Below are 27,355 nucleotides of genomic sequence, written 5' to 3' on the forward strand. Positions count from 1 at the left end.
ATCGAATTAAAAAAAAAAAAAGGAATAATAATGAAACAGAGAGAAAGAATGAAGATACATGAAGAAGGAAATAAGGTTCAGAAAGAAGGAAAGAAGTGAAAGAAGGAACAAAGTGAAAGAAGGAAAAAAGTGTGAGAAGGAAAGAAGTGGAAGAAGAAAATGGGAGAAAGAAGGAAAGAAGTATGCATGCAGAAGAAAGAATGCAAGCAAGAAGGAAGCAGGAAAGCAAGCAAGAGAGAGAATGGAGGAGAAGAAAAGGAGGAGGGAGACGTGAAAAGAAGCAAGCAAGGGCTGGGAGGAGTCGGTCGGTGTGCGGGGAGCGGCGTGTGGAGCGCGGCGCTGCGGGGCTGTTGCCCCCCGGTTGTCGCTGCTGTCTCGGGCTGTGCTGGGGTGGGTGTCGGTGTCGGCGCCGTGGGCGTGGCGTGTCCCGCGAGTGGCGGGGGTGTCGTGTCCCGCGCGGCGGTGTCGGTGTCGGTGTCGGTGTCGCTGGCGTGCTGTCGGCGGCGGGCGCGAGTGAGGCGTCGGAGCACACGGTGTCGCTGCAGGCTCAGGAACGGCGCGGGAGCGGCGGGAGGGCGGCTCCGCCCCGGGGCGGCGGGAAGGGCGGCTGTGCGCGCGGGGGGAGCGGCGCGGGGCGGGCAGGAGAGCGGCGGCGGCGGCGTTGGGAGCCGTGCGGGGCGCGGGCGGCGGCGGCGGCCATGGTGGTGTGCGTGCGGGCCGTGGTGCGGGTGCTGGTGCTGCAGGCGGCCTGGGCGCTGGGCGGCGGGCAGGTGCGCTACTCGGTGCCGGAGGAAGCCAAGGGCGGCACGGTGGTGGGGCGGCTGGCGCAGGACCTGGGCCTGGAGGCGGGCGAGGCGGAGGCGCGGCGGCTGCGGCTGGTGGCGCAGGGCCGGCGGGCGAGCGTGGAGGTGAGCGGGGCGAGCGGGGCGCTGGTGGTGAGCTCGCGGCTGGACCGGGAGGAGCTGTGCGGGAAGAGCGCGCCCTGCGCCCTGCGCCTGGAGGTGCTGCTGGAGCGGCCGCTGCGCGTCTTCCACGTGGAGGTGGAGGTCACCGACATCAATGACAATGCGCCCATCTTCCCCGCCGCTCAGGTAAACCTTAGTTTATCGGAAACCTCGCCTCCCGGTTCCCGTTTTCCGCTGGAGGGCGCGTCGGATGCGGATATCGGAGCCAACGCGCAGCTTTCCTATGCCCTCAGCCCTAGCGAGCACTTTGCTTTGGATTTGCAGAAAACGGAGGATGATACCGAGTCGTTATTCTTGGTGCTGAAGCGGCCGCTGGACCGCGAGTCGTTGGCCGAGCACCGTCTGGTGCTGACGGCGCTTGATGGGGGCAGGCCATCGCTGACGGGCACAGTGGTGCTGGTGGTGTCGGTGCTGGATGTTAACGACAACGTGCCCGAGTTCGACCTGTCGGTCTATAAAGTGCGGCTGCCAGAAAATAGTGAACGGGGCAGCTTTGTGCTCAGAGTAAATGCCACGGATTTAGATGATGGCTCCAATAAGAACATCTCGTATTCTCTTCAGAGCTTGTTTCCTCAGGATGGAAGAGACGTGTTTGAAATTCACAAAACGAGCGGAGAGATTCATCTGAGAGGTTCTTTAGATTTTGAGGACGTTAGACTGTATCGCCTACAAGTGGATGCAAAGGACATGGGAAACCCACCGCTGTCGGGTCACTGCAAGGTGGTGGTGGAGGTGCTGGACGTGAACGACAACGCGCCCGAGGTGTGGGTGACGTCGCTGTCGGTGCCGGTGCCCGAGGACGCGTCGGTGGGGACGGTGGTGGCGCTGCTGAGCGTGTCGGACCGGGACTCGGGGGCGAACGGGCGGGTGCGCTGCGCGGTGTGGCCGCCGGCGCCGTTCGGGCTGGTGGCGACGTTCGCGGGCTCGTACTCGCTGGTGCTGCGGGAGGCGCTGGACCGGGAGCGGGTGTCGGAGTACGAGGTGGAGGTGCGGGCGGAGGACGGCGGGGCGCCGCCGCTGCGCGCCAGCCGCGGGCTGCGGGTGCCGGTGTCGGACGTGAACGACAACGCGCCGGCGTTCGCGCAGGCCGTGTACACGGTGCTGGCGCGGGAGAACAACGCGGCGGGCGCGGAGCTGGCGCGGCTGTGGGCGCGGGACCCGGACGAGGCGGGCAACGGGCGCGTGAGCTACTCGGTGGCGGAGGGCGGCGCGGGCGCGGGGTCGGGCGCGGGGTCGGGCGCGGGGTCGGGCGCGGGGTGGCGTCCGGCGTCGAGCTACGTGTCGGTGGACGCGGAGAGCGGGCGGCTGTGGGCGCTGCGGCCCCTGGACTACGAGGAGCTGCAGGTGCTGCAGTTCGAGGTGCGTGCGGTGGACGCGGGCGAGCCGCCGCTGTGCGGCAACGCCACGGTGCAGCTGTTCGTGGTGGACGAGAACGACAACGCGCCGGCGCTGCTCCCGCCTGCCGGCGGCGGGCCGGGGCCCTGGGCTGCGGGCGAGGCGTCGGCGCCGGGGTCGGCGCCGGGGTCGCTGTGGGCGTGGGCGGCGTGGGGGGCGCCGGCGGGGCAGGTGGTGGCGAAGATCCGCGCGGTGGACGCGGACTCGGGCTACAACGCGTGGCTGCGCTACGAGCTGTGGGAGCCGCGGGGCAAGGGCCCGTTCCGCGTGGGGCTGTACAGCGGCGAGGTGAGCACGGCGCGGGCGCTGGAGGAGGCGGACGGCCCGCGGCAGAGGCTGCTGATCGTGGTGCGGGACCACGGGGAGCCGTCGCGCTCGGCCACGGCCACGCTGAGCGTGTCGCTGGTGGAGGGCGCCGAGGCGGCGCTGTCGGCGGCGGCGGCGGGGGCGGGGGCGGGGGCGTCGTCGTCGGGGGCGGGGCTGCGGCCGGCGGCGGGCGCGGAGGGCGGCGCGGCGGCGGCGGCGGCGGCGGCGACGAACGTGTGGCTGGTGGTGGCCATCTGCGCGGTGTCGAGCCTGTTCCTGCTGGCGGTGGTGCTGTACGGGGCGTCGCGCTGGGCGCCGCGGGCGGCCGTGCTGGCGGGGCCCGGGCCGGCGACGCTGGTGTGCGCCAGCGAGGTGGGCAGCTGGTCGTACTCGCAGCGCCAGAGCCGGAGCCTGTGCGTGGCGGACGGCGCGGGCAAGAGCGACCTGATGGTTTTCAGCCCCAACTGCCCGCCGCCGCTCGGCCCCGCGCCGAAGGAGACGCCGCAGGAGCCGCCCGGACTCCTGGACACGGTTAGTGCCACTCGCCCTCCTCTCGACCCTTAATCGTGCCCTCTTCGTCGCTGTCTTCCTCTCCCTCTTCATTGCCCGTGTCCTTGCTCTTTTATCTTGCCCTGTTCCTCACACTCTCCTTCCTAATAGTCCATTCCCACCCCGTCTCCTTTTTGCCCACTCATAGTTGGGGCAGCCTGGTGCAGTCCCCGAGTCCGCTGCTGCTTGCTGCTCATGACCTGCTTGAGCTGCAAGTGCCGACAGCACTATGGCTTGAGTCTGAGTCTGCTACCGGGACTGGGCCCTTCTTCTCGTGTAGCTGAAGTATCTGAATACTTGCTGATGAATGTTTTCCTCGTGTTTTTGGTCAAGATGAGGTTGTGGAAGGGTTAGGTACATGATGCTGGAAAGTCAATCTATCTGATGCTGATAACACCATGATGTTGGTGTCTTGCTCTTTCTCACCCATGGTTCGAAATGGGATGTTGGCCAGCTGAACACTATTAGTGCCTTTTCGACGAGCTCTAATTGTGGCCATATATCCTGCTCCTTTTATTGGATCCTTGTCTTTAATCCACTGATGGTGTTAATTGCCCTTTTACATCTCTTATTTTGTGACCAAAAGAGCCCCTTAATTCCTGATTTGGAAGATATTACTGAGCTTAACTGTTCAGCATTATTTTTTTTTTCTCAGAAAAAATGAACATGAAACTTCATTACAGCTGTTATGACATTGTCTCTGCAAATGTTGTTAGTTACCAGTGTGTAAAATTTTCAGTGAGATTGCTGAAGGAGCTGAAGACATGGAGAGGTTTCTGCCTGTCAGATTTCAACAGGCAATATTCACTTCCTTTGGGGCTACAGAGGTCAGACCGTGCTGATATCTGATGTGGTTTCATGCCCCAAAGTCTTTCTTCCTCTTGCCTGATTCTCCTGTGAAGGCAACATGATGCAAGGTGACAGTTGGGACTTGAGGGTTTTCTTTGCGCAATGTGTAATATTCTCCACTTTGGTTCTCATGTTGGAGTTACCATGAAAGGCAAAAAGGCAGTTTAGGCTTTCCCTGCTCCCTCTTATCCTGTTGAATACAGCTAGTGCTTGAAAGCTTTCTGATGAATGCATTGTGTGCAGGTTGTTGTGGAAGGGTAACGTGTCAAATCTTCTTGGTCTGTGTGGTTCCAGCAGGTGGTCTTAGTTCCTACATCTGTTGGTGTTGAGATTTATTTGCCTTGCTCAGAAATGCTTTCCGTGGAGGAATACAGAGTTATTATTTGTTTGACTTTGCCTGTTTGTGGACTTGTGTTGTTGGCCAGAGAAATGGTTTGACATACGGTGTCCTTTTTTGATGTCCTTTCAACATGTATATGAGTAGCAGCTAATGCCTCACAAAATCTTGGAAGTCTTCTTTGCAAAATAAGGTACCAAATCCTTCTATACAGTTGCTATTCTGGTAGCAACTGAGGTTGCTAACATCAGCTGAGTTTGCTGATTTTGCTATCATAGATAGGAACTCTCTCACGGAACTCTCTGTTTCTCACAGAATTAAATCAATGCCCCTTGCTGTTAGAGCTGTCATGACATCGCCGTTTGAAGGATGACATGCTCTTGTAGCATGTTGCACATTGTCCTGCTTTGATGTTCTTTCAAAGTGTCTGCCAGACACTCTGAGTATCGAAAACATAAAAACGTTTTCAGTCTCTTCAATAGCAGAAAGTAGTTTGTAAAGGGGAAGATGCAGCAAAAAATCATGTTATATTTATCCTATTTTGAGCATGCTATTTGTGTACTTTGCAATACAGAGGTAGAAGAGCACAGCCAGGGGTCAGGGCAAAGAGCAGTGCAACAGAGATCTGTTTTTCTCAATCAGGCAAGGTGTTTTATTCAAGGACTGCTTCAGAGGATCCGACTGTGCCAGTAGTATGTACTCTGCAGTGACTGGCCTCTCTTGTGTCCTGGGAGTGCTGGTAAATTTGGTGTGATTGTTGCCTTGTGCCCAGCTCATGCTCATTACAGGTGGGTGCAGTTGTTGGGTTGTATGATGCTTATGAGACAGCTTTGTTGGAGTCTTCCTCCTTCACACACAGGTCTTGTAATGGAACATGAGATAGGCGAGCACCTTTGGTATTTGTTTTACTTGTTCTTCTTGCATTGCCTTGGTGTTTGTTTTATGGACTTAAAGCATGTAAACCCCTTTTGATGGCTGAGGTTGTCCTTGAGTGATTGTCTTTGGCTTTCAGGTCTCTCTCTCACTTCCCGTGTGATAGCTGTGTGTCAGGGAGCACCGCCACTCTCCCATGTTTGGGGAGATTTTGCAAAGCTTGTTTTGTCCAGCTTCCTTAGAAATCACTGATAACTTCAAATGAGAATGCCCCCTTTAAACCACTTCTCCTGCTAAAAATTCAGTCCTGAGCAATCGATGACTGATGCTGCAGGTAAGTCTTTTATATGCAAATAATATGTGTTTGAGAGACAAATATATATTTACTTGCTGTTTATTTGTGCTCCTTTTTGTTGGGTGGACTGAATGTTGCCTGGGCAATGCCAGTAGGTTTGGAGCCTCTGGATGAGCATTTTGGTACGAACCAGGAGAGCAGTTCCTCCCACTGGCAACAGTCCCTTCCCTTGGTGGAAGAAGCCAGTACAGGAAATTTCTGAGGAGACATGATGGGGTGCATGTAATCTTTGTGTACTTGACTTTCCCCCTGTTTGTGCGCTTGCATAGTTGGCCTTGGTGGAGATGATGCGATCCTCCTTCTCACACAGAGCTTGTAATGGAACACAAGATAGGCAAGCACCTTTGATGTTTGTTCTACTCATTCTTCTTTCATTGCATCATTGCATCGCTGTTTGATTTATGGACTTATTGTGTGTAATCCCCTTATGATGTTTTTTAAACTTTCGCGTCTATGTCAGCATGCATCCAAGAGGTCCTCAGTTCATGCTTTGGAACATTTTCCTGAAATTTGCTCTTCAGTATCTGAAACAGGCCACTGCCTGTGTTTATGGGAAGGCCTTGTGTTTATGGGAAGGCCTTGTGTTTATGGGAAGGCCTTGTGTTTATGGGAAAGATTTTGAGTTGAGGGACTTTGAAGTCTTCTCTCTATATGTGATGCTGCTAAGTCGTAGTGTCTGATGACACAATGATGTTGGTGTCTTGCTCCTTCTCACACAGCGTTTTTAATGGAACATGTGTAAACAATCAGCAATGTTGTCCTCCTTGTTCTTTTTGCTTTACATTGTTGGTCTTTCTACAGGCTTAACGTGTGATTATGATCTATTTATTTATTTATTTTGACTTTCACACCTATTTTGGCATACATCTAAGATATCGTCAACTCCTTGTTTGGAACTTCTTGCTGAGGCTTGCTATTCAGTATCTGAGTTTTTCTCTGACAGAATAAAATCAGAGCTGATTGTTCTTAGAGCTGTCATGACATGGATTCCATAAATGCTCTTTCCTACTGGTGTGCAGCATTTCCACACAAGAGTGCTGAAGAAGTGCTAGAGGTGAGGGGTAGGTCCAGTGGTTGTATTCCTGCAGGCACTGTTCTTTGGCATTCTGTTAGCACTTGAAACCTTTCTAATGAAAAGTGTTTTCTTTCTCTCTCTCTCTCTTTCTCTCTCTCTTTCTCTCTCTCTTTCTCTCTCTCTTTCTCTCTCTCTTTCTCTCTCTCTTTCTCTCTCTCTTTCTCTCTCTCTTTCTCTCTCTCTTTCTCTCTCTCTTTCTCTCTCTCTTTCTCTCTCTCTTTCTCTCTCTCTTTCTCTCTCTCTTTCTCTCTCTCTTTCTCTCTCTCTTTCTCTCTCTCTTTCTCTCTCTCTTTCTCTCTCTCTTTCTCTCTCTTTCTCTCTCTTTCTCTCTCTCTTTCTCTCTCTTTCTCTCTCTCTTTCTCTCCTTCCTTCCTTCCTTCCTCTCCACTTCCTCCCTCCCTTATTCCCTCCCTTCCTTCTTTCCTCCCTCCCTTCCTTCCTTGAATTGTGATGGGGTGCATGTAATCTTTGTGCACTTGACTTCCCCCCAGTCTGTGCACTTGCATAGTTCGTGTCGGTAGAGATGGTCATCTCTTGTAGCTGTCTGGAAAATGGCCTTTAACTCACAGAATTGTAGGGCTTGGAAGGGACCTCAAGAGATCATTGGGTTCACCCGCCCTGCCGAAGCAGGTTCCCTAGAGCAGATTGCCCAGGTAGGTGTCCAGACAGGCCTTGAATATCTCCAGAGAAGGAGACTCCACAACCTCCCTGGGCAGCCTGTTGCAGCGCTCCGTCACCCTCACCATGAAGAATTTCTTTTGTATGTGTGTGTGGAACTTCCTGTGCTCCACTTTTTGGCCATTGCCCCTTGTCCTGTCCCCACAAACCACTGAAAAGAGTTTGGCCAAATCCCTCTGTCTGCCACACTTAAGATATTTGTAAACATTGATAAGATCCCTCCTTATCCCTCTTCTCAGGGCTGAACAGACCCAGGTCTCTCAGTCTTTCCTCACAGGGAAGATTCTCCAGGCTGCATATCATCTTTGTGGCCCTCCACTGGACTCTTTCCAGGAGCTCCCTGTCTTTTTTGTACCAGGGAGCCCAGAACTGGACACAGTACTCCAGGTGAGGCCTGACCAGGGCAGAGTAGAGGGGGAGAATCACCTCCCTTGACCTGCTGGCCATGCTCCTTTTAATGCATGCGACTCCTGTCTTCCTGAGCATGAGGAGTGGCTGCTCCAGCAGAAGCTGCTGTAAATGTTGTCCATCGGTCCAGCTTTCTCCATTTGCATCTGAGATTGCTGAGCCAGTTTAATGCCCTGAGAGTGTCATTTGTGCAGGGGGGAAGCTCCTGGCAGTGTGGGAGAAGGCGAGGCTCTGCAGAGGGTGATGTGCTCAGAGGTGAGTTTGGAGCTGGATTGTGTTGGTGGGCTGGAGCATCGTTCAAGTGTTGTGGCAGTGACTTTGTGAGTGGCACAGAGAAGTGGCAGGCATTTTGCAATAGCCAGGATGCTGTTGAGTGAGAAATAAGCCTTGTGTATGTGAAATGGTGATGCTGGATGCAAGGTGGAGTGTGGCATTGAGCAAGAAGTGGGGAGGAGGGTAAGAAGTGCTCTCCATGTTTACGCTATTGGCAAATCCTGTGTTTCAACAAGGTGGAATGGGATTCTTTGTTTTTCTTCTCTCCTACGTGACAGCTTCCTGTGTGATAGCTGTGTACCAGAGAGCACTGCACACTCTCACATGACTGGGACATCAAGCTTTTACTGAGCTTGATGTTTTCTTTTACAGTCCAGCTTCCCTAGAAATCACTGAAGACGTCAAATGAGAATTTCCCTTATAAACCAATTCTCCATGCATGAATCTATTCTTTTTTTCTGAGCTAGAAACCACTGGTGCTACTGGTAAGTTGTTCGTATGCAAAAAAATATGTTTGAGAGACAGATGTATTTTTTTTTTGCTGTTTTTTTTTTTTTTGTTGTTCGTTTGTTGTTTTGTTTTGTTTTGTTTTGTATTCCCTTTATGTTGGATGGACTGAACATTGGTTAGGCAATACCTGTAGGTTTGGAGCTTTCTGATGTGCATGTTGGTACCAATGGGGAGAACAGTTTCTCCCACTGGCAACTGTCCCTTCCCGTGGTGCCTGTGTGGAGTGAGAAATATAGGCAATTTCTAAGGAGACATGATGGGGTATGTGTAATCTCTGTGCACTTGGCTTCCCCCAGTCTTTGTACTTGCACGGTAGGTGTTGGTGGAAATGGAGCATCTCTTGTAGTATGGGTCATTCCAAAACATGAATGCACATATGGGAGCAGTGCATAGTGTCCAATGATTTCATAGGTGTCCCACATCTGAAGGAAATTTTTCCATCCAGCTTCCCCAGAAATCTCGGATAACTTGCAATGAAATTGCCCTTTACAAGCCATTCACCTGTCATGGAAATGCTTTTTTTTTTTTTTTTCCAAAGAAAGCAAGCACTGATCCTACAGGTAAGTGACTTGTACTCAGAGAAGATGTGTTCAAAACAGCAATGCATTATTTTTGCTGATTTAACTGCAATATGTTTATGTTGGATGGACAGAATGTAGCCTAGGTAATGGCTGTAGGTATGGACCAGCAGAGCCCCATTGCCTGATCTCGTTGCTTTCCTGGTGCTTTCCAGTTCACTGTGAGCGGGCAGCAGGAAGGACATACAGGGATGAGACATTTCTGTTGGGAGTAATTTCCCTGGGTCCTGAGGATCTTGCTGCTGGATTGTTCTGGCGGTGGATGTGTGCCTGAAAAGCAAAGCAAGAGCTCTCCATTCAGCATGTTGGTTGCAAGTGAGCCCCAACTAATGCATCTTCCTTGAGGTGTGTGAGAGTGTGACAGAGCTGTGGCTGCACTGTGCTTTTGCCCATTTTTGGAGGACTTGTGTGCTGGGGTGTGATGAGTTCAAGCTGCCAAATGAAAGACTCACCTGAGCTGTTTGGAGTCTTTGGAGCCTGTTTGCAGTGGGCATCCAAGTCTCCTGGTTTATAGCAGCCCATGCAGAGGAGAATGGGTTCTCTGGAAGAGTAATTCTCAAGGTGATGTTGCCTTGTGAGGTCTGAGGGATGCTGTACACGCCTTATGGCAATGAGGAAGAGTAAGGGAAGGTCTTGCCTAAGAACATATCAAAGCTTGATGGGACGAGTGGTGCAGGCATTTGGAGAGCATTTTGTCAAAGCAGGGAATAATTAAAAAGGAAGAAGGAAGAAGAACAGATGGGAAAGGAGGGAAAGGGTAAGGCTCTGAAGGCTAATGCAGGGAAGGGAAAAGTGAAAAGTGAAGTGGAGAGGAAGAGAAACTAATGGATAGAAGGAGAGGAGGAAAGAAAGGAAGCAGGAAGATATTGGCAGAATGAAAGAAGAAATTGGCAGAATGAAAGAAGGTACAAAGATATAGAAGGAAGGAAGGAAGAGAAAGAATGAAAGCAGGAACACATTGAATGAAATAAAAGCATAACAAAAATTAAGCTAGAAATAACTGAAAGAACTTTCAGAGAGAAGGAAAGAAATGAAAGAAGGAGAACGGAGACAGAAGGAAAGAAGTATGCATGCAGAAAAATGCATGCAAAAGAAGAATGCATGCAGAAGAATGTACGCAATAAAGAAACAAGCCAGAAAGCAAGCAAGACATAGAATGGAGTAGAAACAAAGCAGGAAAGAAGAAAGAAAGAAATGAATGAAGCAAAGAAGCAAACAGGAAGCTCTGTCCACGTGGTGTGTGCAGAGCTAGCAGCCCACCGGTGTGCAGGGAGTGCTGGTTGCAGTATAGTGAAAGTGAGTGAAAGACTCACCTGAGCAGTGTGGAGGTCTAGGAGCCTTGTTTGCAGCACGCATCCAAGTCCTCTGGTGTGCAGCAGGTCATCGAGAGGAGGAGAGTGATTTCTCTGGAAGAGTAATCGTTGTCATCAGTGCTACAAAGTACTCATGAGTGTACAAAGCTGAATGGAAGGGATTCTGAGTGAGTTCTGAGGGACACAGTACAGGACTCAACCGAAGGTGGTGAGGAAGAGGAAGAAGAGGTCTTGCCTCAGAGCATGTCTGAGCTTGATTGGAAGAGTGGTGGAGGCATTTGGAAAGCATTTTGATAAAGGAAGGAAAAAATGAAGAGGAGGAAGAAGAAAAGGCAAAGTAAAGAGGAGAGGAGGAGAAGCAGATAGGCAGGAGGAATGAAGGAAAGGAAGAATAAAGAAAATGTAGGATGGATGGAAGAATCACAGAATTGTCTAGGTTGGAAGAGACCTTAAGATCATTGAGTCCAATCTCTGACCTAGCACTAACAAGTTCTCCACTTAACCATATCACTAAGCTCAACATCTAAACGTCTCTTAAAGACCTCCAGGGATGGTGACTCCACCACTTCCCTGGGCAGCCCATTCCAATTCCTCACAACACTCTCAGTAAAGAAGTTCTAATATCCAACTTAAAACACCCCTGGTGCAACATTAGCCCATTCCCCATTGTCCTGTCACCAGGCACGTGGGAAACTAGACCAACCCCCACCTCTCTACAGCCTCCTTCAATGTACTTATAAAGAGTGATAAGGTTGCCCCGGAGCCTCCTTTTCTCCAGACTGAAAAAAAACAGCTTCCTCAGCCACTCCTCGTAGGACTTGTTCTCCAGACTCCTTGCCAGCTTCAAAAGAAGTAAGAGAAAAGGAAAGAAGGCACTGAAAGGATGAAAGAAGGAACTGGAAGAGAGGTAGAGTACAAATGAAGAAATTATCTGAGAGAAAGCACGACGGAAGAAGTCAAGAAGAATGCAGGCAAACAAGAAGCAACCAAGACTGAAAATGGAAGAGAAACAAAGGAGGAAGGAGAAATAGAAGGAAGGAAAGGAAGCAAGAAAGAAATGAAAGGAAGGCAATTTTGGAAAATACGTAAAGGAAGGAAGCAAAGAATCAAAGACAGAAGGAGGAAAGAAGTGAAAGATGGATAGTAGTGAAAGTAGGAAAGAAGACATTCAGAAGAAATTAGGCAAGCAAAAAAAGCAAGCGAGAGAGAGAATGGAGAGGAAACAAACGAGGAGAGAGACGTGAAAGGAAGCAAGCAAGGGCTGGGAAGAGCCGGTCTGTGTGCGGGGAGCGGCGTGTGGAGCGCGGCGCAGCGGGGCTTTCGGCTTTTTGGTTGTCGCTGCTGTCTCGGGCTGTGCTGGGCTCGGTGTCGGTGTCGGCGCCGTGGGCGTGGCGTGTCCCGCGAGTGGCGGGGGTGTCGTGTCCCGCGCGGCGGTGTCGGTGTCGGTGTCGGTGTCGCTGGCGTGCTGTCGGCGGCGGGCGCGAGTGAGGCGTCGGAGCACACGGTGTCGCTGCAGGCTCAGGAACGGCGCGGGAGCGGCGGGAGGGCGGCTCCGCCCCGGGGCGGCGGGAAGGGCGGCTGTGCGCGCGGGGGGAGCGGCGCGGGGCGGGCAGGAGAGCGGCGGCGGCGGCGTTGGGAGCCGTGCGGGGCGCGGGCGGCGGCGGCGGCCATGGTGGTGTGCGTGCGGGCCGTGGTGCGGGTGCTGGTGCTGCAGGCGGCCTGGGCGCTGGGCGGCGGGCAGGTGCGCTACTCGGTGCCGGAGGAAGCCAAGGGCGGCACGGTGGTGGGGCGGCTGGCGCAGGACCTGGGCCTGGAGGCGGGCGAGGCGGAGGCGCGGCGGCTGCGGCTGGTGGCGCAGGGCCGGCGGGCGAGCGTGGAGGTGAGCGGGGCGAGCGGGGCGCTGGTGGTGAGCTCGCGGCTGGACCGGGAGGAGCTGTGCGGGAAGAGCGCGCCCTGCGCCCTGCGCCTGGAGGTGCTGCTGGAGCGGCCGCTGCGCGTCTTCCACGTGGAGGTGGAGGTCACCGACATCAACGACAATGCGCCCACCTTCCCCGCCGCTATGGTGAACCTCAGCATCGTGGAATTTAATACGATGCCGGGATCCCGTTTCCCGCTGGAGGGCGCGTCGGATGCGGACATCGGAGCCAACGCGCAGCTTTCCTATACCCTCAGCCCCAGCGAGCACTTCGCTCTGGATTTACAGCGGAGTGAAGAACATCTTGAATCGCTGTTCCTGGTGCTGACGAAAGGTTTGGACCGCGAGTCGTTGGCCGAGCACCGTCTGGTGCTGACGGCGACTGACGGGGGCAGTCCGGCTCTGACGGGCACGGTGGAGCTGGTGGTGTCGGTGCTGGATGCGAACGACAACGCGCCCCAGTTCAACCAGTCGGTGTATAAAGTGCGGCTGCCCGAGGACTCGGTGGAGGGGACTCTCGTGGCGCACGTGGGTGCCACCGACCCGGACGAAGGAATTAATCACGAGTTCTCGTTCAGCATCGTCAGTTTAGTTCCTGCTACCAAGAGAGATGTCTTCAGCATTGATCCGCAGACGGGGGAGATTCGTCTGCGGGGACCTCTGGACTTTGAAGAAGTGCGCTTTTATGAATTACAAATCGCGGCGAGAGACAAGGGCGTTCCGCCGTTGTCGGGTCACTGCAAGGTGGTGGTGGAGGTGCTGGACGTGAACGACAACGCGCCCGAGGTGTGGGTGACGTCGCTGTCGGTGCCGGTGCCCGAGGACGCGTCGGTGGGGACGGTGGTGGCGCTGCTGAGCGTGTCGGACCGGGACTCGGGGGCGAACGGGCGGGTGCGCTGCGCGGTGTGGCCGCCGGCGCCGTTCGGGCTGGTGGCGACGTTCGCGGGCTCGTACTCGCTGGTGCTGCGGGAGGCGCTGGACCGGGAGCGGGTGTCGGAGTACGAGGTGGAGGTGCGGGCGGAGGACGGCGGGGCGCCGCCGCTGCGCGCCAGCCGCGGGCTGCGGGTGCCGGTGTCGGACGTGAACGACAACGCGCCGGCGTTCGCGCAGGCCGTGTACACGGTGCTGGCGCGGGAGAACAACGCGGCGGGTGCGGAGCTGGCGCGGCTGTGGGCGCGGGACCCGGACGAGGCGGGCAACGGGCGCGTGAGCTACTCGGTGGCGGAGGGCGGCGCGGGCGCGGGGTCGGGCGCGGGGTCGGGCGCGGGGTCGGGCGCGGGGTGGCGTCCGGCGTCGAGCTACGTGTCGGTGGACGCGGAGAGCGGGCGGCTGTGGGCGCTGCGGCCCCTGGACTACGAGGAGCTGCAGGTGCTGCAGTTCGAGGTGCGTGCGGTGGACGCGGGCGAGCCGCCGCTGTGCGGCAACGCCACGGTGCAGCTGTTCGTGGTGGACGAGAACGACAACGCGCCGGCGCTGCTCCCGCCTGCCGGCGGCGGGCCGGGGCCCCGGGCTGCGGGCGAGGCGTCGGCGTCGGCGCCGAGGTCGCTGTGGGCGTGGGCGGCGTGGGGGGCGCCGGCGGGGCAGGTGGTGGCGAAGATCCGCGCGGTGGACGCGGACTCGGGCTACAACGCGTGGCTGCGCTACGAGCTGTGGGAGCCGCGGGGCAAGGGCCCGTTCCGCGTGGGGCTGTACAGCGGCGAGGTGAGCACGGCGCGGGCGCTGGAGGAGGCGGACGGCCCGCGGCAGAGGCTGCTGATCGTGGTGCGGGACCACGGGGAGCCGTCGCGCTCGGCCACGGCCACGCTGAGCGTGTCGCTGGTGGAGGGCGCCGAGGCGGCGCTGTCGGCGGCGGGGGCGGGGGCGGGGGCGTCGTCGTCGGGGGCGGGGCTGCGGCCGGCGGCGGGCGCGGAGGGCGGCGCGGCGGCGGCGGCGGCGGCGGCGGCGGCGGCGGCGGCGACGAACGTGTGGCTGGTGGTGGCCATCTGCGCGGTGTCGAGCCTGTTCCTGCTGGCGGTGGTGCTGTACGGGGCGTCGCGCTGGGCGCCGCGGGCGGCCGTGCTGGCGGGGCCCGGGCCGGCGACGCTGGTGTGCGCCAGCGAGGTGGGCAGCTGGTCGTACTCGCAGCGCCAGAGCCGGAGCCTGTGCGTGGCGGACGGCGCGGGCAAGAGCGACCTGATGGTTTTCAGCCCCAACTGCCCGCCGCCGCCCGGCCCCGCGGCAGAAAACGGTTCTGCCGAGAAGGGACCTTCGCTCTCCCCGTACTCCTCAGGCACGGTAGGTTGCCCCTTGTTTTTCATTTTTATTCATTTATTTATTTTTCTTTACCAGTTCTTTTGTTTTCCGATGGTATTTCACGCCAGGATTGTCATTAATACAATGTGAATGTGGAAGTAATTTTACTTGGATTTTCCTCACCACATGGTCTCTGCAAATCTTGTTGGTTACTGGTGTGTAGCATTTCTGTTGGAGACAGTTGAAGGACTGCAGTCCAGGAAGACATGGTCTGGTTGTGACTGTGCAGCAGGCACTGTTGAAAGCCCTTTAAGTAGCTGAATGTTGGGCCTACTGTTGTTACGTTGTTTTCTTCAGGGCCATTCAGGAAACACCTTGTGTAGCTGGAAAAGCAGAACAGTCTTGGCCTCGTGTTTTCGGATAAGTGATGCTGTGAAGTACTCTATCCATGCAGGATTCTGCAGAGCTATTGCACCGTCTGATGCCATGATGTTTGTCTCTCACTCCTTCCCCAACAGGGTTGTCATCTCTCAGAATGAAGTCAATACCCATTGACGTTAGCTGTCATTCCATCTCTTTTTGAAGGAGGCAGACTGGCCTGTTTTGATGTTCTTCCAGGGAATCTTCAAGATGGTCCCTATGCATATGGGACCATTGGCAGGGATTTGCAGGTTTCAGATCTGTCATTGCTGGGAAGGGTGTGTGAAAGTTGGAGTGAGCATTGTGTTGGGAAGGGAAAGTGTGTCACCTGGCGGAGGTGAATGTGGCAATGGCACTGAATGGGACCTGGCCTTATTCTGAAGTGAACCGTTCCACTTCCTCAGGGAAAAGAAAATCAATAGTCTGCATTGCATGCCATAAGAGAAGAAGAGATGCCTACTTGTGTTGAAAACACACATTCGAGAACAGGGGATCAAGGGTGCCTAAAGTGAATCCGTAGGCAAAAGGGTCTCAGAGTGTTCCTGGGCAGGGCCATTTGCCAGCCTCCAAGACACATGATTTGAAAGTCTTGCCTATGTTGAGAATTGTATGTGGTGTTGAAATGCCCAGAATGCCAATTGAGTTTATATGCCTTGTGAGAATTTTCACTGCGTAGTTGTGAATCTCTCTCTCTCATCTGAGTTGTGTTGAACAAGATGGAGAAAAAATTACTTATTGTAGAGAAGTGGACCAGGAAGTGGAGTGGGTGATTTGTCTTGAAAAAGGGATTTGTCGTCGTTGGGTGGAGGGCTGATTTTGAGGTAAATGATGTTGTAGAGGGCCTTGTCTTGTGCTTGTCAAAAAATATCAGAGGAAGTGAGTTTGACTCCTTTCCTATCCTGCTGTTGCTTAGCTTCTGTGTAGAGCTGCAGTTGCTCGTGATCACTATGTCTCTGCTGTCAGCAAGGCATGCCGGTTTCCCCTGTCTTTTCCTATGCTCCTTGAAGATAGATTAACTTTTCCACTCTGTTTACTACCAGAAAGTCATTGTTAAAGGGGAAGATGAAGCAAAAATCATATAATATTTATCCCATTTTAAGCATGCTGTTTGTGTAGTTTGTAATAGAGAGGTAGAAGAGCAGAGCATAAGGACATAGCAATAAACAGAGCAACAGAGAACTGTTTTTTTTGCATCCGGCAAAGAGTTTTGTTTGAGGACAGCTTCAGAGGATCTGACTGTGCCAGTTATATGCATTCTGTGGTGACCGGCCTGTCCTGTGTCCTGGGTGTGCTGGTAAACGTGCTGTGATTGTTTCCCTGTGCCCAGCTCATGCTCATTGCAGCTGGGTGCAGTTGGTGGGTTGTCTGATGCTCATGAGACAGCGGTGTTGGAGTCTTCGTACTTTTCACACAAGCCTTGTAATGGAATGGGAGATGGGAGAACACTTTTGGTGTTCTACTCATTCTACTTCCACTGCATTGCTGTTCCTTTTTATGGAATTGTTGTGTGTAGTCCCCTTACGATTGTTTTTTTTTTTTTAACTGTTGCAAATATGTTGATCTTCTCACTTCCTGGTTTGGAACTTCTTATGGAGGCTAACTGTTCAGTTTTTGATTTTTTATTTCTTCTGATAGAATAAAATCAGTGCAGATTGTGCTTAGTGCTTTCACAATGTGGGCTCCCGAAATCCTGTTTCTTACTGGTGTACAACATTTCCACCTGAGATTGCTGAAGGAGTGGATGATATGAAAAGTGGTGGTGGTCCTGTAGGCATTATTCTTTCTCATTCAGTTCATACTTGAAACCTTTTGACTTAAAATGATTTTAATGTTTGTTTGTTTGTTATTTGATGGGTGGAGTGGTAATTCCCTAATGCTGTTTTTTGAAGCTTTCCATCTGTGCTGGCATGCATCTAAGAGCTCCTCAGCTCCTGGTTTGCAAATACTCTCCTGGAGATCTGATTTCCCAGGGTGCAGGACAGAATATGCCATTAGACAACATGGAGAAGAGGCCTGGCACACTGTGCTCCTCAGCTAGGAGCCTCTCCAAATTCCCAGATATTCATCTGTGAGCTCGTTCTGAGGATGAGAGGCAGTGTGTTGCTCATGCTGCCACACAACAGCCTTGGTCTGTGCTTGGAGGCTTTGCCTGATGTTTTCTCCGGGGATTCTCTTCCTGCATATGGATGAAGCTTGAGTAAGCTGAGAGCATGGCAGCATGGTTTATGTAGGATGGGACCTGGGGGGTCTCAAAGGAAGCAAATGGGGATGTGAAGGCCATGTGTGAAGAACGATGAACTTCCTGAGGGCCCTGTGCAGTCAAGTTCTGCATGTCCTCACTCCCTGTTGTTCTTGTGGCATTCCTGCTTGTGAAGACATCTGTCATTGGTGCCTTTAATCATGTTTGCCCGAATGTGGAGTATTGTTGCTCAGGCAGGACCTTTTCCCACTATTGACAATTCTTCCCGAGTTGTCGGAAGTTCCCCCAAGATATTCCTTCTGCTCTTATTGTTGGGAGGGACAGGAAGAAGTGCTGTTTGTATTCTCAGTGTTGTCCAGACCTTGTGGTCCAATGAAGTGGGATGGGATCCTTTGGTTTTCTTCTCTCCTGTAATGAAAATGTCCCACTCCCAACTCTACTGTTTTTCGTATCCCATATTGCAAATCTGTTGGCAATAATGGATGAGATGTAGTCTGCTGAGTTGAGGCTGCTGCCAGAGAAGAGACACTTGGACAGTTGGCTGTGAGTGTGGGTGCTGGCTTCTGCACTGTTCAGAGTGGAGGTTGTTGTTGAGAGAATGTCATTGGCTTTCAGGTCTGCCTCTTGCTTCCCATGTGATAGGATCTTAAGGTACCTTGTGCTGAAGGTGACACGTGGACGTCCGTGGTTTCCTTGCTGAGAGCAGGATGAACACTGCAGTTAGATGAGGCTGGTGAGGGCCTCATCCTGTGAAGGTCTGTGTGTCTCCAAGGAAGGCAATTTGTGTCAATTCCTGGCCTGATGTTCCAGGGCCTTGCCAGGCTCTACGTAGAGTTTTGTTTTTGTCTGTCCACTTGGTTTTCCTTCATCTTACTCTTCTGTACCATAGGCCTGGATTTGCATCAGTCTGTCAGATGACCTTTGACTCCTGAGTTCCTGAGCATGAGGAGTGGCTGCTCCAGCAGAAGCTGTTGTTGTCCTTCGGGTCAGCTTTCACTGTTTTCACCACAGATTGCTGAGCCAGTGCAAAGGCTTGAGATTGCCGTTTGCGCAGGGTTGAATATCCTGGCAGTGTGGGAGAAGGCGAGGCTGTGCAGAAGGTGATGCTCAGAGGTGGGTTTTGAGCTGTACTGTGTCTGTGGTCTGGAGCATCGTCCAGGTGTTGTGGCAGTGATTTTGTGAACTCCTTTTTGAGAAGGAGTGAGCGTTTGGCAATGGGCAGGATGGTGTTGAGTAGGAAAAGAACCGTGTTTGTGAGAAATGGAGATGCTGGGTGGAAGTTGTAGTGTGGGATTGAGCAAGAAGTGGGGAGGAGGGGAAGAAGTGCTCTCCATGTTTACTCTGTTGGCAAATCTTGTGTTTCAATGAGCTCGAATGGGATCCTTTGTTGTTTGTTTGCTTGTGTGTTTGTTTGTTTGTTTTTTTCTCTCCTGTATGATGGATTCCTATGTGACAGCTGTGTGTCAGGGAGTACATCACAGTCTCCTACGACTGGGGAGCTTTTGCTAAGCTTGATGATTTCTCTTGAGTCCAGCTTCCCTAGAAATCACTGAAGATTTGAAATGAAAATTTCTCTTTGAAACCAATTATCCATCCATGAATCTGTTACTTTTTCTGAGCATGCAATCGCATGCAGGTGCTGATGGTGCTGCGAAGTTGTTCATATGCAAAAATTATGTTTGGGAGACAGACAGGTGTATATATTTTTGCAGTTTAGTTGTGTTCCCTTTATGTTGGATGGACTGAACATTGCCTGGGGAATGCCTGTAGGTTTGGAGCCTTGTGATGTGCATGTTGGTACCAATGGGTTTCTCCCACTGGCAAGTGTCCCTTCCCATGGTGTCTTCGTTGAGTGAGAAACAGAGGAAATTTCTAAGGAGACATGATGGGGTGGGTGTATTCGTTGTGCACTTGACTTCCCCTCAGTCTTTGTACTTGCATAGTTTGCCCCAGTGGAGATGGTGCATCTCTTGTAAAACATCTCATTCCAAAAAGTGAACATGTGTAGGGGAGCAGTTTGTGGTGTCGAATGATTTTATAGGTGTCCCACATCTGAAGGGAATTTTTCCATGCAGCTTCCCTGGGAATCTGTAATAACATTTGATGAAATTGTCCTTTATAAGCAATTCTCCTGTCATGGAAGATCTTTTCCTAAATAAAGATAAGTGTCTCCTGCCCAACTAAGATGCTTTCAGGAGAGCAATGCACAATTTTTGCTATTTAACTGCAATATGTTCATGTTGGGTGGATGGAACGTATCCTCAGTAATGGCTGTAGTTTTAGAGCATCAGAGCCCTGCTGCCTGATCTTGTTCCTTTCCTGTTGCTTCCCAACCCAGTGTGAGCGTGTGGCAGGACAGCCATGAAAGGTTAGTTTGTGAAAGTGAGTGAAAGACTCACTTGAGCTGTATGGAGGTCTTGGTGCCTGTTTGCAGTGGGCATCCAGGTCCTCTGGTGTGCAGTGGCTCATGAGAGAAATTCCTGGGGGGACATGATCCTGCTGAGTGCTAAGGATGGTGTACAGAGCAGAATGGAAGGCGGTGAGGAAGAGGAAGAAGAGGTGTTGCCTCAGAGCATGTCTGAGTTTGATTGGAAGAGTGATGCAAGCATTTGGAAAGCATTTTGATAAAGCAGGAAAAAATGAATAGGAGGAAGAAGATAAAGCATAGTAAAGAGGAGAGGAAGAGAAACAGGTGGATAGAAGGAGTGAAGGAAAGAAAAGGAAAGGAAGGAAGCATGACGAAACTGTAGGAAGCATGAAGAAACTGTACCGAAGAAGTAATAGAAAAGGAAAGAAGGCACTGAAAGGATGAAAGAAGAAACAGGAAGACAATTAGAGAACAGATGAAGAAAATATGTAAGAGAAAGAGAGAGAGAGAGAGAAAGAAAAAGGAAGGAAGGAGGGAAGGTGGGAAGGAAGGAAGGAAGGAAGGAAGAAAGAAAGAAAGAAAGAAAGAAAGAAAGAAAGAAAGAAAGAAAGAAAGAAAATCATCGAGAAGAATGCAAGCAAGCAAGAACCAAGCAAGAACAACAATGGAAGAGAAAGGAGAAAAGCACCATGGAATGAAGGATAGGAAGGAATGAAAGAAGTGACAAAGAAATTTCCCAAAAGGAAGGGAAGGAAGCAAAGAGATAAAGACAGCAGAAGGAGAGACGTGAAAGAAGAGAAACAATAAATGTAAATGTAAACGTCCAGAATAATACATGCAAGCAAGAAGCAAGCAGGAAAGCAAGCAAGACAGAGAATGGAGGAGAAGCAAAGGAGGAGAGAGATAAGAAAGAAATGAAAGGTCTTGTCTAAGAACATATCAAAGGTTGATGGGAAGAGTGGTGCAGGCATTTGGAAAGCATTTTGATAAAGCAGGAAAATAACTAAAAAAAAACAAAACAAAACAAAAAAAAACAAAACAAAAAAAAAAAACAAAGGAAGAGAAGAAAGAAGAAAAGACGGGGAAGGAGGGAAAGGGAAAGGCTCTGAAGGCTAATGCAGGAAATGGACAAGTGACAAGTGAAGTGGGGAGGAAGAGAAACTAGTGGATAGAAGGAGATAAGGAAAGAAAGGAAGTAGCAAGATATTGCAAGAATGAAAAAAGGAATTGAAAGTACATAAGAAGGTAGAAAGGGATACAAGGAAGAAAGGAACAGAATGAAAGCAGGAACAAATTGAATGAAATAAGAAACATACGAAAAGAATTAAGGTAGAGCTAAATTGAAAGAAGATTCAGAGAGAAGGAAAGAAGTGAATGAAGGAAAGAATTCAAAGAAGGAAAAGGGAGACAGAAGGAAAGAAGTGAAAGAAGAATAAGAGAGAAACAGGGAAAGAAGAATTTATGCAGAAGAAAGCATGAAAGAAAAAAGGAAGCAGGACAAAAAAAGCAAGACAGAGAATGGAGGAGAAGCAAAGGAGGAGGGAGACAGCAAAGGAAGAAAGCAAGCGAGGAGGAGCGTCCTTCAGCGTGTTGCGCGCACGGCTGGGAGCCGGTCAGTGTGCGGGGGGCAGCATCTGGAGCGCGGCGCAGCGGGGCTCTTGCCGCCTGGTTGTCGCTGCTGTCTCGGGCTGTGCTGGGGTGGGTGTCGGTGTCGGCGCCGTGGGCGTGGGCGTGGTGTGTCCCGCGAGTGGCGGTGTCGCTGGCGTGCTGTCGGCGGCGGGCGCGAGTGAGGCGTCGGAGCACACGGTGTCGCTGCAGGCTCAGGAACGGCGCGGGAGCGGCGGGAGGGCGGCTCCGCCCCGGGGCGGCGGGAAGGGCGGCTGTGCGCGCGGGGGGAGCGGCGCGGGGCGGGCAGGAGAGCGGCGGCGGCGGCGTTGGGAGCCGTGCGGGGCGCGGGCGGCGGCGGCGGCCATGGTGGTGTGCGTGCGGGCCGTGGTGCGGGTGCTGGTGCTGCAGGCGGCCTGGGCGCTGGGCGGCGGGCAGGTGCGCTACTCGGTGCCGGAGGAAGCCAAGGGCGGCACGGTGGTGGGGCGGCTGGCGCAGGACCTGGGCCTGGAGGCGGGCGAGGCGGAGGCGCGGCGGCTGCGGCTGGTGGCGCAGGGCCGGCGGGCGAGCGTGGAGGTGAGCGGGGCGAGCGGGGCGCTGGTGGTGAGCTCGCGGCTGGACCGGGAGGAGCTGTGCGGGAAGAGCGCGCCCTGCGCCCTGCGCCTGGAGGTGCTGCTGGAGCGGCCGCTGCGCGTCTTCCACGTGGAGGTGGAGGTCACCGACATCAACGACAATGCCCCGATCTTCCCCGTGGAAGAGGAAGCATTTAATATCGCGGAATCTTCGCTGCCGGGGTCCCGTTTTCCGCTGGAGGGCGCGTCGGATGCGGATATCGGAGCCAACGCGCAGCTCTCCTATACCCTCAGCCCCAGCGAGCACTTCGCTCTGGAAATAGAGAAAGAGAATGAAAGAAATATCGTTCCTTACCTTGTATTAAGGAAATCTCTGGACCGCGAGTCGTTGGCCGAGCACCGTCTGGTGCTGACGGCGATTGATGGGGGTAGGCCGGCTTTGACGGGCACGGTGGAGCTGTTGGTGTCGGTGCTGGATGCGAACGACAACGCGCCCCAGTTCAACCAGTCGGTGTATAAAGTGCAGGCACTGGAGAACGCTGCGGAGGGTACACTACTGGCACGGGTGGGCGCAACAGACCCGGACGAGGGAAGTAACAGTGAAGTGACTTACACCGCGACGAAGTTCACTCCGCTGAGTGGAAAGGATTTGATTTCGGTTAATCCGCAGACGGGGGAGATCCGACTCGTCGGTCCCCTGGACTTTGAGGAAGTCAGTGTATTTGACTTTAGCATTGAAGCGAAAGACAAGGGGACGCCCTCGTTATCAGGGCACTGCAGAGTGGAGCTGGAGGTGCTGGACGTGAACGACAACGCGCCCGAGGTGTGGGTGACGTCGCTGTCGGTGCCGGTGCCCGAGGACGCGTCGGTGGGGACGGTGGTGGCGCTGCTGAGCGTGTCGGACCGGGACTCGGGGGCGAACGGGCGGGTGCGCTGCGCGGTGTGGCCGCCGGCGCCGTTCGGGCTGGTGGCGACGTTCGCGGGCTCGTACTCGCTGGTGCTGCGGGAGGCGCTGGACCGGGAGCGGGTGTCGGAGTACGAGGTGGAGGTGCGGGCGGAGGACGGCGGGGCGCCGCCGCTGCGCGCCAGCCGCGGGCTGCGGGTGCCGGTGTCGGACGTGAACGACAACGCGCCGGCGTTCGCGCAGGCCGTGTACACGGTGCTGGCGCGGGAGAACAACGCGGCGGGCGCGGAGCTGGCGCGGCTGTGGGCGCGGGACCCGGACGAGGCGGGCAACGGGCGCGTGAGCTACTCGGTGGCGGAGGGCGGCGCGGGCGCGGGCGCGGGGTCGGGCGCGGGGTCGGGCGCGGGGTCGGGGTCGGGGTGGCGTCCGGCGTCGAGCTACGTGTCGGTGGACGCGGAGAGCGGGCGGCTGTGGGCGCTGCGGCCCCTGGACTACGAGGAGCTGCAGGTGCTGCAGTTCGAGGTGCGTGCGGTGGACGCGGGCGAGCCGCCGCTGTGCGGCAACGCCACGGTGCAGCTGTTCGTGGTGGACGAGAACGACAACGCGCCGGCGCTGCTCCCGCCTGCCGGCGGCGGGCCGGGGCCCTGGGCTGCGGGCGAGGCGTCGGCGCCGGGGTCGGCGCCGGGGTCGCTGTGGGCGTGGGCGGCGTGGGGGGCGCCGGCGGGGCAGGTGGTGGCGAAGATCCGCGCGGTGGACGCGGACTCGGGCTACAACGCGTGGCTGCGCTACGAGCTGTGGGAGCCGCGGGGCAAGGGCCCGTTCCGCGTGGGGCTGTACAGCGGCGAGGTGAGCACGGCGCGGGCGCTGGAGGAGGCGGACGGCCCGCGGCAGAGGCTGCTGATCGTGGTGCGGGACCACGGGGAGCCGTCGCGCTCGGCCACGGCCACGCTGAGCGTGTCGCTGGTGGAGGGCGCCGAGGCGGCGCTGTCGGCGGCGGCGGCGTCGACGGGGGCGGGGCTGCGGCCGGCGGCGGGCGCGGAGGGCGGCGCGGCGGCGGCGGCGGCGGCGGCGGCGACGAACGTGTGGCTGGTGGTGGCCATCTGCGCGGTGTCGAGCCTGTTCCTGCTGGCGGTGGTGCTGTACGGGGCGTCGCGCTGGGCGCCGCGGGCGGCCGTGCTGGCGGGGCCCGGGCCGGCGACGCTGGTGTGCGCCAGCGAGGTGGGCAGCTGGTCGTACTCGCAGCGCCAGAGCCGGAGCCTGTGCGTGGCGGACGGCGCGGGCAAGAGCGACCTGATGGTTTTCAGCCCCAACTGCCCGCCGCCGCCCGGCCCCGCGGCAGAAAACGGTTCTGCCGAGAAGGGACCTTCGCTCTCCCCGTACTCCTCAGGCACGGTAGGTTGCCCGTTTTTTTTTTTTTTTATTTGTGGTACTTCTCTTCATTTTTCCGATGATATTAAACGGCACGTTGGTCATTGAAACGATGTGGATGTGGAAGTAATTTTACAAGGATTTTCCTCACCACATGGTCTCTGCAAATCTTGTTGGTTACTCATATGTAGCATTTCTGTTGGAGACTGTTGAAGGACTGCAGTCCAGGAAGACATGGTCTAGTTGTGACTGTGCAGCAGGCACTGTTGAAAGCCCTTTAAGTAGCTGAATGTTGGGCCTACTGTTGTTACGTTGTTTTCTTCAGGGCCATTCAGGAAACACCTTGTGTAGCTGGAAAAGCAGAACAGTCTTGGCCTCGTGTTTTCGGATAAGTGATGCTGTGAAGTACTCTATCCATGCAGGATTCTGCAGAGCTATTGCACCGTCTGATGCCATGATGTTTGTGTCTCACTCCTTCCCCAACAGGGTTGTCATCTCTCAGAATGAAGTCAATACCCATTGACGTTAGCTGTCATTCCATCTCTTTTTGAAGGAGGCAAAATGGCCTGTTTTAATGTTCGTCCTGTGAATCTGTAAGATGGTCCCTGTGCATATGGGGCCATTGGCAGGGTTTTGCAGGTTTCAGATCTGTCATTGCTGGGAAGGGTGTGTGAAAGTTGGAGTGAGCATTGTGTTGGGAAGGGAAAGTGTGTCACCTGGTGGAGGTGAATGTGGCAATGGCACTGAATGGGACCTGGCCTTATTCTGAAGTGAACCGTGACCTTTGTGGGGAAGTCCCACTGCCTCAGGGAAAAGGAAATCAATAGTCTGCATTGCATGCCTTAAGAGTAGAAGAAGGGGTGTCCACTTGTCGTGAAAACACACATTCGAGAATGGAGGATCAATGGTGCCTAAAGTGAATGCTGAGGCAAAATTGTCTCAGTATGTTCCTGGGCAAGACCCTTTTCCAGGCTTGAAGTGACATGATTTGAAGGTCTTGCCTATGTTGAGAATAGTATGTGGTGTCGAAATGCCCAGAATGCCAATTGAGTTTATATGCCTTGTGAGAATTTTCACTGCATCAGTTGTGAATCCCTCTCTCTCCTCTGGGTTGTGTTGAGCAAGACGGAAATAAAGCACTCATTGGAGAGAAGTGGACCAGGAAGTGGAGTGGGTGATTTGTCTTGAAAAAGGGATTTGTCGTCGTTGGGTGGAGGTCTGATGTTGAGTTAGATGATGTTGCAGAGGGCCTTGTCTTGTGCTTGTCAAAATGTATCAGAGGAAGTGAGTTTGACTTCTTCCCTATCCTGCTGTTGCTTAGCTTCTGTGTAGAGCTGCAGTTGCTCGTGATCACTATGCCTCTGCTGTCAGCAAGGCATGCCGGTTTCCCCTGTCTTTTCCTATGCTCCTTGAAGATAGATAAACTTTTCCACTCTGTTTACTACCAGAAAGTCATTGTTAAAGGGGAAGGTGCAACAAAAATCATATAATATTTATCCCATTTTGAGCATGCTATTTGTGTAGTTTGTAATAGAGAGGTAGAAGAGCAGAGCACGAGGAAAGAGCAATAAACAGAGCAACAGAGACCTGTTTTTCTGCATCTGGCAAAGTGTTTTGTTTGAGGACAGCTTCAGAGGATCTGACTGTGCCAGTTACATGCATTCTGTGGTGACCGGCCTGTCCTGTGTCCTGGGAGTGCTGGTAAATGTAATCGGATGGTTTCCTTGTGCCCAGCTCATGCTCATTGCAGCTGGGTGCAGTTGGTGGGTTGTCTGATGCTCATGAGACAGCGGTGTTGGAGTCTTCCTACTTTTCACACAAGCCTTGTAATGGAATGGGAGATGGGAGAACACTTTTGGTGTTCTACTCATTCTACTTCCACTGCATTGCTGTTCCTTTTTATGGAATTGTTGTGTGTAGTCCCCTTATGATGTTTTTTTTAACTGTTGCAAATATGTTGATCTGCTCAGTTCCTGTTTTGGAGCTTCTTATGGAGGCTAGCTGTTCAGTTTTTGATATATATATATATTTCTGATAGAATAAAATCAGTGCAGATTGTGCTTAGTGCTTTCACGACATAGGCTCCCAAAATCCTGTTTCTTACTGGTGTACAACATTTCCACCTGAGATTGCTGAAGGAGTGGATGATATGAAAAGTGGTGGTGGTCCTGTAGGCATTATTCTTTCTCATTCAGTTCATACTTGAAACCTTTTGACTTAAAATGGTTTTAATGTTTGTTATTTGATGGGTGGAGTGGTAATTCCCTAATGCTGTTTTTTGAAGCTTTCCATCTGTGCTGGCATGCATCTAAGAGCTCCTCAGCTCCTGGTTTGGAAATACTCTCCTGGAGATCTGATTTCCCGGGGTGCAGGACAGAATATGCCATTAGACGACATGGAGAAGAGGCCTGGCACACTGTGCTCCTCAGCTAGGAGCCTCTCTGAATTCCCAGAAATTCATCTGTGATCTCTTACTGAGGATGAGAGGCAGTGTGTTATTCATGCTGCCACATATCTGCCTTGGTCTGTGCTTGGAGGCTTTGCCTGATGTTTTCTCCGGGGATTCCCTTCCTGCATATGGATGAAGTTCGAGTAAGCTGAGAGCATGGCAGTGTGGTTTATGTAGGATGGGACCTGTGTGGCCTGAAAGGAAGCAAATGGGGATGTGAAGGCCATGTGTGAAGAACGATGAGCTTTCTGAGGGCCCTGTGCAGTCAAGTTCTGCATGTCCTCACTCCTCGTTGTTCTTGTGGTATTCCTGCTTGTGAACACATCTGTCATTGGTGCTTTTAATCCTAGCTGCCCGAATGTGGAGTATTGTTGCTCAGGCAGGAGCTTCTCCCACTACTGATAATTCTTCCCGAATTGTCGGAAGTTCCCCAAGATATTCCTTCTGCTCTTATTGTTGGGAGGGACAGGAAGAAGTGCTGTTTGTATTCTCAGTGTTGGCCAGACCTTGTGGTCCAATGAAGTGGGATGGGATCCTCTGGTTTTCTTCTCTCCTGTAATGAAAATGTCTCACTCACCATTCTGCTATTGTTCCTCTCTCATATTGGAAATCTGTTGGCAATAATGGATGAGATATAGCCTGCTGAGTCTCAATTGCCAGAGAAGAGACACTTGGACAGTTGTCTGTGAATGTGGGTGCTGGCTTCTGCACTGTTGAGAGTGGAGGTTGTCGTTGAGAGAATGTCATTGGCTTTCAGGTCTGCCTCTTGCTTCCCATGTGACAGGATCTTAAGCTACCTCGTGTTGAAGGTGGCACGTGGATGTCCGTGGTTTCCTTGCTGAGAGCATGACGAACACT

General features: G+C 53.5%; 1 protein-coding gene and 2 pseudogenes across 3 annotated transcripts in view; all 3 read left to right on the top strand.

The window, feature by feature from the left end:
- Positions 1-661: 661 nt before the first annotated feature.
- Positions 662-27,355, top strand: part of LOC311444612 (protocadherin alpha-C2-like) — a 147,905-nt gene continuing 121,211 nt past the window's right edge. The window contains exon 1 of the mRNA XM_084535893.1: positions 662-3,197. Within this exon, the coding sequence (XP_084392019.1) occupies positions 699-3,197 (2,499 nt within the window). The 5' untranslated portion in view covers positions 662-698. The remainder of the gene's footprint in view (positions 3,198-27,355) is intronic.
- Positions 12,097-14,895, top strand: LOC311444620 (protocadherin alpha-2 pseudogene; annotated as a pseudogene). The gene has a single exon. The product of its transcript is annotated as a protocadherin alpha-2 pseudogene (transcript).
- Positions 21,534-25,538, top strand: LOC311444381 (protocadherin alpha-2 pseudogene; annotated as a pseudogene). The gene is made up of 2 exons: positions 21,534-24,072; positions 25,464-25,538. The product of its transcript is annotated as a protocadherin alpha-2 pseudogene (transcript).

This window comes from Aythya ferina (genome assembly GCF_964211825.1).
Source record: "Aythya ferina genome assembly, chromosome: 14".
In the NCBI taxonomy this organism is placed as follows: domain Eukaryota; kingdom Metazoa; phylum Chordata; class Aves; order Anseriformes; family Anatidae; genus Aythya; species Aythya ferina.